Source organism: Ostrea edulis, chromosome 10 (assembly GCF_947568905.1).
Source record: "Ostrea edulis chromosome 10, xbOstEdul1.1, whole genome shotgun sequence".
NCBI classification, from domain to species: domain Eukaryota; kingdom Metazoa; phylum Mollusca; class Bivalvia; order Ostreida; family Ostreidae; genus Ostrea; species Ostrea edulis.
In genome coordinates, this window is record NC_079173.1 from 23,473,185 (window position 1) to 23,484,542 (window position 11,358).

The 11,358-nt window shown below is 36.2% G+C and overlaps 1 protein-coding gene across 1 annotated transcript in view; it reads right to left on the minus strand.

Annotated features, from left to right (window-relative positions):
• Positions 1 to 11,240, minus strand: part of LOC125665574 (glycine--tRNA ligase-like) — a 26,123-nt gene extending 14,883 nt beyond the window's left edge. Inside the window, 8 exon segments of the mRNA XM_056152307.1 lie at positions 319 to 468; positions 788 to 933; positions 1,530 to 1,606; positions 4,466 to 4,554; positions 6,558 to 6,699; positions 7,813 to 7,912; positions 8,461 to 8,562; positions 10,990 to 11,240. Of these exon segments, the coding sequence (XP_056008282.1) occupies positions 319 to 468; positions 788 to 933; positions 1,530 to 1,606; positions 4,466 to 4,554; positions 6,558 to 6,699; positions 7,813 to 7,912; positions 8,461 to 8,562; positions 10,990 to 11,178 (995 nt within the window). The 5' untranslated portion in view covers positions 11,179 to 11,240.
• Positions 11,241 to 11,358: the final 118 nt, after the last annotated feature.

The following is an 11,358-nucleotide window of genomic DNA, read 5'->3' on the forward strand; positions in this document are numbered from 1 at the left end:
CTTTTATCATAAATTGATATAATTGATCACAAATGTCCCTTGAGACAAAGCCTTTGGACCAAGGATTTTCAATGTCATTTTGGAAAGGTCAAGGTCACTCAGAACATATAAGAGTTCCCTATTTCAACATTTTTTAAAGTAAAAGTTCCCATCTTCTACACCTTTCATCAGAAATTGATCACAAATATTCCTTGAGAGAGGGACTTTCGAACCAAGGTCATTTTGGAAAGGTCACAGTCACTCAGAACATATCTTCAATTTCTGGTGCAGAAATCATGAATGATATTTTTTCCCGATGCTTGTTATCATTAGTGGTACCTGACTCTGAGCAATCCTGCTCGGGGTGAAATTTCGTTCCTGAAGGCGTTGCCGATCTGAGCTGCAGCAAAAGGAAGTTTGCCCTGGTTAAAGTTCAGGAGTCGCTTGAAATTAACGAAGATCCCCTGGGCAGTCTCTGGGCGGAGGAAGCTATCAAACAAGAAAAGAAATTTCAATCTGTGTGAAAAGCACGTTTAATAAATATGACCACATGCAGCGTACTTGCCTGTCACCATCTTAAGACTACGGTAACACGCTTTACCCTAGTCTGTTTCTACACACAGTGACAATCAATTAGTTACCAGTGACGTTCTTTTGATGTGACCTACACGGTGATTAATACCGACATCATTAAGAGAGACTTTGACTTTATCCAGATGGCCCTGGGTCAAAGTCATGATACACCTTCCCGTAAGAAAATATCCTTTCCCTTTGATGTGCCTGGTGGGCCCTATGGCAATCTCCTTACCCTTTGATGTGCCCGGTAGGTCCTATGGCGGTGGAGAACATCAGGTTAAACTCGATGGGTTCAGACAGGTCGTTGTTTGTCAGTGGGGATTTCATATTGTATTTTACAATAGTCTTTCCCATGTCCTCTTTTGACATTCCATCAATCTAAAATGGGGGTAAGGAAAAATTTTTACAAACTGTTCTCTCTAATATAAGGCGGGAGTTGTTACCGACTGTTCTTAATTTGAAGAAATAATTTGTTGATCCCATAATTACCTACATCCATAAATGCATATATGTCATAGCATATGGAAAAAAAACCACATTATTACAACTGTAGATTCCTTATTTTACACAAGTGCTTCATACATATAGTGAAATAACTCATGTGAATATCCGTCAAATCACATGAACATGAAATTGTGGGTCGTCTTTTAATCAAGAGTAATTATATGTATTTTAGCAACATAAAAATAAAAGCGAATGGTTTTATTTCACGTAGGATGCCTCTCACGAAATTACGTGATGATAAATTCCTCGTGTATATTTAGGAATCCACAGTATTTTTGACCTCTACTAATTGAATAAGCAATGCAATATCTAATAGAACTGGACTGATTGAATAAACAATGTGATATCTAATAGAACTGGAAAACAGTTTCCTGGTTTATGCTGATTCAGGCTTCACAAGAATTACCAGAGGCATCAAATTATTAATTTCTTTCTTACCAGAAGCATCAAATCATTAATTAATTTCTTACCAGAGGCATCAAATCATTAATTTCTTTCTTCTTCTCAGCACCTATCTTTTTGTCTGCTAACATCTTTTCAAGTGTGGCTAGTAGAAAATAATAAATGAAACATACAACAAAATACATCTAATTCTCGGCATTCAAAACATGAATTATCAAGTGTATATACCGTATATACTCGCCTATAAGTCGGTCCGCCTATAAGTCGGTTGTATTTTTTAAGGTTATTTTGTAGGAATTTGTCATTGACCCGCTTATAAGTCGGTACAAATTTTTGTCAGAATAGGTTGACAATTTCAAGTCAATGCTCTAGTGTTTTTACCTATGTTTCAAAAAATATTTTGAGAAATCAATAATTATGAGGTGCTCAATATCCAAGCCATATCCGTTTGGAGTTTAAATGCATCCCTTGATCTATTATGGACCATGATCCCTTGATTACCTAAGCAATTATGGTCTCCTAATGACCAGTACCTGACACCGTGTTTACTTAGTGGCACGCGCCTCGCGAAAATTGTCATTGTGGGATTCCGGTATAATTCATTGTATCAACAATAGAGTTTTTAAGAGTCAAGAATGATGATCTAAATTATCTGTTAACAATATTCAATCTTTTAAGAAATATATTTCAGCCGGTATACATATGAATATTTCAATGTTAAATCGGGTTCGTAATTCAATTTTACCGATAAACGAATTGAAAGTATTAGTTACGGGTATGTAAATAATTTTAAACTAGATAAAAATATGTAAATACTTGTACTTTATACATGATTTTAAAATACATAAACAATACGTCTAGATATTTGTGAACAATAATCATTTGTGTGGTAGTCCATGATAATCGTCGGAGTTGTTTAAAAAATACTACATTACGCCGCCCAGAAAAATACCAATCTTCTTAGGACGCGCCTATAAGTCGGACATAGAGTTTTGGACAAAAAATTGACTCCCAAAAAACCGACTTATAGGCGAGTATATACGGTAACAAGTTTGAAAAGATTCTTTTTCAACTGACCTTAAAATCTAACTAGATGCTGTCATAAGATAGTAATGCCTGCATGTGTTTGCCTTTAACTATACTCCCCATCATACTTACAGAAGCCACAATTGTTGTATATGTACCATATAACATACTCTATACCATATATATTCTTACTGCCTGGGCTCAACATTAACTTTTTTTCCTAATTTACTTGTCCAAACTTCAACTTTGACACTTGTCCGAAAAATTTTCAAAAAAGGATCTAAAATTGTCAACTTGAAAACTGTATTTAATTTACTTAATATGTAGTCTATTTTTTTACCTGCTTGATTGATTTTTTTTTTTATCTTATTCTCTTGATAAAAATAACAAACGCATAAAACAAAATTTTATCTAGACTTCCTGTTTTGAATCAATGACTTCGTAAGATCCATGGATGATTGAAAGTAGTACGCAATAAGTGAACACCAATCCCGATTGAGTTTGATTCAGCTAGTTTACATAATGATTGATATCGGGATCGAAGTTCATTTTCCATGCATTACACATGTACTTCCGACGCTCAACTACCGATAAACTTTTCACAAAATTGTTTGGAGACTTCTTTACATAAAAAAGCACTTGTCCAATCAGACAAGTGCCCATCAGTATTCACTTGTCCGAAATGTTTTTCCACTGGTACCGGACAAGCGGACAAATGTAAATGTTGACCCCTGGCTGCATGTCAAGATGAATTGAGAGCTATTCTGTTGGGCAAGTGCTCTGTGGTCATCCCAGAGCCAATCTCATAATCATTGTTGAAATATATTTAAAACAATTGAGGTCCTGATCCCTAGACCATACTTCTTCCCGCTGCACATTATCAAGATGCATTGAGTATTCTGATGGACAGGTGCCCCTGGGTCATCCCAACCCTATCATTTTTTTGATTGTTCAAATATTTTTAATGTGATTGAGATTCCAACCCTTAAAGCAAAGATATTCTTGTTGCACATGACACAATTGGGGCCCAGGATAAAAATGAAAATTCCCAAAACTCATTGCACATCTACAGGACACCACCAATTATCTTCCAAAAGATGATTTGGCTACTTTGTAAATTGTAAGAGGAGTTCTGGGAACCCAAGGGGTTTTTTTCCAGAAAAAAAAACACATAATTTTTTGGACATCCATTTGAGCCCTAGGATAAAAATGAAATATTACAAAACTTGTTGCACATCTACAGGACACCAACAATCATCATCCAAAAGACGATTTGGCTACTGCGTAAAATGTAATAGGAGTTCTGGGAACCAGGGTTTTTCTAGATAAAAACATATTCATTTTTTTTGCTCCAAGGTAATTTAAAAATTGAAAATTCCAAAACCTTATTGCACATTTACAGGACACCACCTATCATAATTAAAAAGATTAATTGGTTACTACTTAAAAGAAAAGAGGAGTTTGACGAAGAAAATGTGATAGACGGATGGACAGACCAGGGTAACAATAATATACCTTAACTTTCTTTAGAAAGTCTGGGTATAAAAATTTGGCACGCTTCATGTATCAATGAATGAAAGACATGCATAGTAGTCCCTGGCCTTAAATTTTAATAAGAAGATCTGGGTACATGTACTACAACATGAATGGTATAAATTACCCCTCCCCCTTCTGACCTCGCCTTTAATCAGAATATCTGTGTACATGTATTAGAATATGAATAAGATCAATGACCCCTCCCCCTTCTGACCTTGCCTTTAATCAGAATATCTGTGTAAATGTACTAGAATATGAATAAGATAAATGTCCCCTCCCCCTTCTGACCTTGCCTTTAATCAGAATATCTGTGTAAATGTACTAGAATATGAATAAGATAAATGTCCCCTCCCCCTTCTGACCTTGCCTTTAATCAGAATATCTGTGTAAATGTATTAGAATATGAATAAGATCGATGACCCCTCCCCCTTCTGGTCTCTACCTTCAATTAGATGATCCGCTCTGTAGCAGTCCCCTGTCTTCATATCTTTTACCATGTAATCTTGGAACCTTTCTACGTGACCCGAGGCTCTGCAAACAGACAAGAGCACATAAAATCAAAGTACCGAAAGTACATCAAGAAAAGTAAAATAAACAAACACACCTCAATTTTACATAAAAGTAATGCCATGAATAAAGAAATTAATAAACAAACACAGAACTGTAAAATGCAGCACCTCAACTTTACATAAAAGTAATGCCATGAATAAAGAAATTAATAAACAAACACAGAACTGTAAAATGCAGCACCTCAACTTTACATAAAAGTAATGCCATGAATAAAGAAATTAATAAACAAACACAGAACTGTAAAATACAGCACCTCAACTTTACATAAAAGTAATGCCATGAATGAAGAAATTAATAAACAAACACAGAACTGTAAAATGCAGCACCTCAACTTTACATAAAAGTAATGCCATGAATAAAGAAATTAATAAACAAACACAGAACTGTAAAATGCAGCACCTCAACTTTACATAAAAGTAATGCCATGAATAGAGTAATACAAAGAATATCAATTTTGTGGGACTGAAAGTTTCTTTAACTGTTTGCATTGAAATTTCTGTTTTTCAATGGGTATTATAAGTATAATTTTTTTTATCATAGTGGTCAGTAAAGAAACTCCAAAGATATACACATGTCATTTGTGATAGCTGTATCTAAACGGTGAAACATAGAGTAACTTTATTTTCAAATTGAATGAAACAAATATTCAACATGTACATACAATGGATTTAGATATTGTATGTGTACTTGTCTGCTATTACTGTATGTAAAATTTGGTGCAACCCGGAATTGGTGTACTATTTGGCATAATCATAAAATTATAGCACTTGTTCTACATGTATGCATGATAATAGCAATTTTCATATTTTAGCACAACCTAATATTAGCGATTTTGCTTCACCGCCAAACACACAAAAATTTTAAATTAGATTCCTGCCAAATGAATAAATGTACAATATATCCATAGGAAGTCAGCCCATGATCATTCTGATTTACATTACCACAAGTTCAGACGTCGACATGAGCAGTCCATCTCTAATATCCCCTCCACGAGACAGGACACAGAAGTTACTTACACTAATACTGGTTCAGACGTCCCCTCCACCAGACAGGACACAGAAGTTACTTACACTAATACTGGTTCAGACGTCCCCTCCATGAGACAGGACAAATGAAGAATTATTACACTAAATACTGGTTCAGACGTCCCCTCCACGAGACAGGACACAGAAGTTACTTACACTAATACTGGTTCAGACGTCCCCTCCACCAGACAGGACAAATGAAGAATTATTACACTAAATACTGGTTCAGACGTCCCCTCCACGAGACAGGACACAGAAGTTACTTACACTAATACTGGTTCAGACGTCCCCTCCATGAGACAGGACAAACGAAGAATTATTACACTAAATACTGGTTCAGATGTCCCCTCCACGAGACAGGACACAGAAGTTACTTACACTAATACTGGTTCAGACGTCCCCTCCACCAGACAGGACAAATGAAGAATTATTACACTAAATACTGGTTCAGACGTCCCCTCCACGAGACAGGACACAGAAGTTACTTACACTAATACTGGTTCAGACGTCCCCTCCACGAGACAGGACAAATGAAGAATTATTACACTAAATACTGGTTCAGACGTCCCCTCCACGAGACAGGACACAGAAGTTACTTACACTAATACTGGTTCAGACGTCCCCTCCACGAGACAGGACAAATGAAGAATTATTACACTAAATACTGGTTCAGACGTCCCCTCCACGAGACAGGACAAATGAAGAATTATTACACTAAATACTGGTTCAGGCGTCCCCTCCACGAGACAGGGCAAATGAAGAATTATTACACTAAATACTGGTTCAGACATCCCCTCCACGAGACAGGACAAACGAAGAATTATTACACTAAATACTGGTTCAGGTATCCCCTCCACGAGACAGGACAAACGAAGAATTATTACACTAAATACTGGTTCAGGTATCCCCTCCACGAGACAGGACACACAAGTTACTTACACTAATACTGGTTCAGGCGTCAACATGGAGCAGTCCACCTCCAACATCTGCTCCTCAAGAACAAAGAAGTTCCTCCAGGTCTGGAGAAGATTGGCTTTTACAGCACACCCCATAGGTCCAAAATCGTACAGACCATTCACACCTAAACAGTCAAAACAGCACATACATCTTACAGACCATTCACACCTAAACCACAGTAAAAACAGCACATATATCTTACAGACAATTCACACATAGCACAATGGTTCTGAGAGTGGTTTTCTGAGAACATGTATGGTACTACTAGTATGATCCTCTCATCCACAATTGATACCTCGGTATATTGCCACCCCCACATGCCGCCATCCAAATGTGTAGAACGGTTTTCCACACACACTAAAAACCCCTATATAACGCCAACCTCGCCTATTGCCACCCAGTTTCAGGAACTAAAGATCAAATTGCCTTTATGCATCCCCCAATAACAATGCCAACAACCAGGGATTGGAAGCCCTAATTATAAATAATTGGTCTGTCCGGTGAATCGTAGCGAAACTAAATCTAGTATGTGTCATGAAAACAGGTAAGCATAGGTAACTGCAATAATAACTTGAACATACTCATTTAAAAATTGTCCAATAGTATTGAATAGTATTGTTTACGTGTGAACAATTGAGAAATGAAACTACTATCAGCTGCAAACTTCCGCCAATGTTCGTTTGCACACAAACCAAATCTTTATACTATACGATGAGGCTTGCTATCAACTGCTGTAAATTTCATGTACCATGTGACTTTTGAGTGTATTTATATGTGTGATGTCATATTTCTGTGTTCCAGAAAAAAAAGTTGCTGCCATTACATGTTTGCTTGTCAACCGCTCAACATATTCAGTCATCATAGAACCTACCATGCCACAAATGAAACTATTCTAGACATACTTGCGTGATTTACAAACGCACAAGGGCAGAATATACATTCTTAAGCAAAGTTTTAAGAATTAAAGCAAAACAATTTCATGCAATTACACATCTTGTCAGATGTCAACAACAATAAAAGGACCATAATTTATCAATTGATCTTCAACATTTTTTACTCAAATCAATGAACTAAAATGACAAAACTCTTTATATAAAGCCACCCTTGATAAAACGCCAATTTGAAAATAGGCTGGGACAAAAGCTGGCGATATAACGCGGTAACACCGTACATGTTTAAACACAAATCCATTTGTAACACTTTGCAAAATCAATGAATTCAAAATTATTATGATTACCTCCATAAATTGAAAAGGACTGATCAAAGAAGAACTTTTGCTTGAGTAAATCCTCCATCTTTGTACGGTCTATGTTGTCTTTGGCTCCCAATTCCAGTTCCTATAATTATCATTATACCACACTTACAAAACACTTTATAATCCATTGTATTATAAATAAATCAACTTCACAAACATAAGCCTTCTTTTTTCTTTCTATGCTTTAGTCATTTATCATAATATATTTTTATCCTATGTTTCAGTCATTTATCTTGACATGTTTTTTTTTCTATGCTTCAGTCATTTATCATGACATGACTTTTTTCTATGCTTCAGTCATTTACCATGACATTCATGTTCTTTTTTCTATGCTTCAGTCATGTATCATGATGTGATCACCCTATGCTTCAGTCATGCTTCACCACATTAATACTATAAAATCTTCTCACTATGCTTCAGTCATGCTTCACCATGTTAATACTCTAAAATCTTCTCACTATGCTTCACCATGTTAATATTCTAAAATCTTCTCACTATGCTTCAGTCAAGCTTCACCACATTAATACTATAAAATCTTCTCACTATGCTTCAGTCATGCTTCACCACATTAATACTATAAAATCTTCTCACTATGCTTCAGTCACTTCAGTCTTGTTTTCACTTACTTACCCTATCTTCGAGTGTCTTCTTCCTATGCTTCAGTTCAGCAACAGCCTTCTGGATGTCTATGTCGGGAGCTTTCTCTTCCTTCAACTTCTTCACAATATCTCCCTGTAACATTCACATAAAATACCCCATGGAAGAAACTCATTTTAGCATCATGTGTGACCATGACAACCCTGGATCAGGACACACCACTGGTCTGAGCTTACCTAACTTTTGTAACTTGAATCTAAATGAACATGGTGGTATGTTTACTTAAGAGCAGGACTTGAAACTAAATGTTTATGTCTCCAGTCCAGCCGGACTGATAGGGTATAATTTCAACCAGTCTGCAGGAAAAAATTCAGCAGTCCATCAGAGTTTATCAGAAATAATTAAAACATAATTCGTTAATGTTATTAAAATGAAATAATGGAATCTAACTCAATATGCCTGAGACAACATGACAATATTGTAATACTTATGTGAGATTTATATTTACTAATCGGGTTTTTCTGATATCTACAGAGGAATGCCAAATGCATATATAAGATTCCATCAGTATATTTTCCAAAATGATGCTTTAGAAAATTAACCAGTCCCATCGGACTGACTAAAACAAATGTATGCCAGTCTGCCAGACTTTTAACTAGTCACAGACTGACGGGCATCAGGGCTTGAAATTAACATGTACGTCTGTCAGTCTGTGACTGGTTAAAAGTTAAAAGTGACATTTGTTTTAGTCAGTCGGATGAGTCTGATGGGACTGGTCAATTTTCTAAAACGTTATTCTGGAAAATATATTTATGGATCTTAAACGCGTATTTGGCATTCCTCTGTAGATATCAGGCGAACCCAATTAGTAAATATGAATTAACATACGCCCGTCATCTCGATTAACATCCTTACACTCCTAACATGCATAATATAAAAATTAATTAATAAAATTAAATACGATGAAAATAAAATATAACAAAAACATAAAAATTACAAGATAAAATTCTCGGCTGAACCTTTATCTGGCTGGAGTAGCATTGAGAAATTTATTTAAAAAATACTTTTGTAACGTATTTACATTAAATTCTGGGATCGTACCTGGTCAATTCCAGGGTTTGGGGTATTCAACAATGACTAATTTAAAAACTAATTGGTACGATTTTAGTGGACTGCCAAAATAAACAAATATGTCCTAACCTTATCTACGTTAATTATAATCAAACAAAGAATCACTATATCAATCAGAGACAAGCAACGATAAACTGGTAGTGCTAACTTAACAGAATGTAAAGCCCAGTCGCCCTTGGATTACCCCATATACTGTAGGACGCCTTATTCAGGACGGACAGTATATATGGTAGCCCTTCAACCACCACACTCACTGTAGGATGCCTTATTCAGGACGGACAATGAGTATAGCGGCCTGGACGACGGTCTATTCAGCCAATGCAGACGACACCAAAAACGAACTATGGCTAGCCTCTTTACTGGAGGTCAACCTCTTCGTGGCAGGCCAGACTTCTGATGACCTTCCAAATTCACTCTCTAACTGTAAGAACAGGCGAGGAATTGTTTACTATGAATACTTTATTAGTACACATAATCTCGTCCTCTCTACTTGGCTGGGTCTTCTATCAGAATGACACAGACGACTGTGGAGTCTCGGTATTTATATACAAATCAAATCATGTGATGTAAAGTGACTAATTGAGAACTCAGCATGGTCGTACCTCAAATATCCGGAATCATTACACTTTATTCACAAATAAGTGAATGTGATCCGGCAGCAGGCATACACCCTATTTAACAGGTTGGGAACACTTTCCCTGTAACGAGATATTCTCGCTATAAAACGCGATTATCCCTCTTTAGCAAGAGATAAACATTACCATAAACAGGTGTTTTGGCGTCTTTATTGAAAATAATGGCAAATCCTGTGCAACGCTGAATAAGTGCGACACGCACTCAACATGATGCGAATTGTTTCTATGAAATTGACAACATAGTCATGAAATTGCATATCAAAGTTGCTGCGTAAGAGGGAAGCAGTCTGAAATCCAATACACATCGTGAGTGTTTTTGTTTTGATTAATATATTTGCAGAAGTATCACATATTTTAGCACTTTTTCTTCTTTTCACGTGAATCACGAAGAGATGTACTCCATGGGTGTTTTTCCCGGTTGTACAGGATATATTCATTCTCGCTAGAGAGGGATAATCGCGTTTTAGCGAGAATATCTCGCTATAGGGGAAGTGTTCCCAACCTGTTTAAGCTTTTCATCTTTGTCTACAGATCTGTGTACTCTGGGTTTGATAATCATAACATTATGTGGTGTCAACATGGTCAGCTGATGGCGATGTATGTGATTTTCTATTAAAATATTACTAGTAACACAGCTCGGGACTATTATAGGGATAAGTGGTATGTATAATTATCTAAACTAAAACTGTTCACATCTCGAGAATCAGTCATTAGATTTCAAACACATAACATAAACAACGAATACACAACACGTTTATGAAAACATATGGAGTAGGTGTTGCATCATCCCTTTTACCTGTTCTTTCACGAAGACTCTCAGCGGTGCCAGCAATTTTTCTGTCTCGTGGTCCATGCTGTTTATAAGTTTCTCAGACTGTTGAGATAAAACTCGATTTGCTAGAAGCAAACGTTCGTGATGAAAGTTCCGTTTAGGGTTTCTTCGGAGAAATGGTGTTCGGCTCAATAACCTCAGGATGTGTTTCATTAGATGTTCCAGATGATTGACAGCCCGGTGCCACGCTTTCCTCAACAAAAAGTGAAACTTACTTTTTGATTCTCGAGCCCGATTGCCTTTATCAATTAAATGATATTAATGATATATTACAAATTTCTAATTTAAAAACAGTTTAATATAGTTTGAAAATATATGAAAAACATTTTTCAG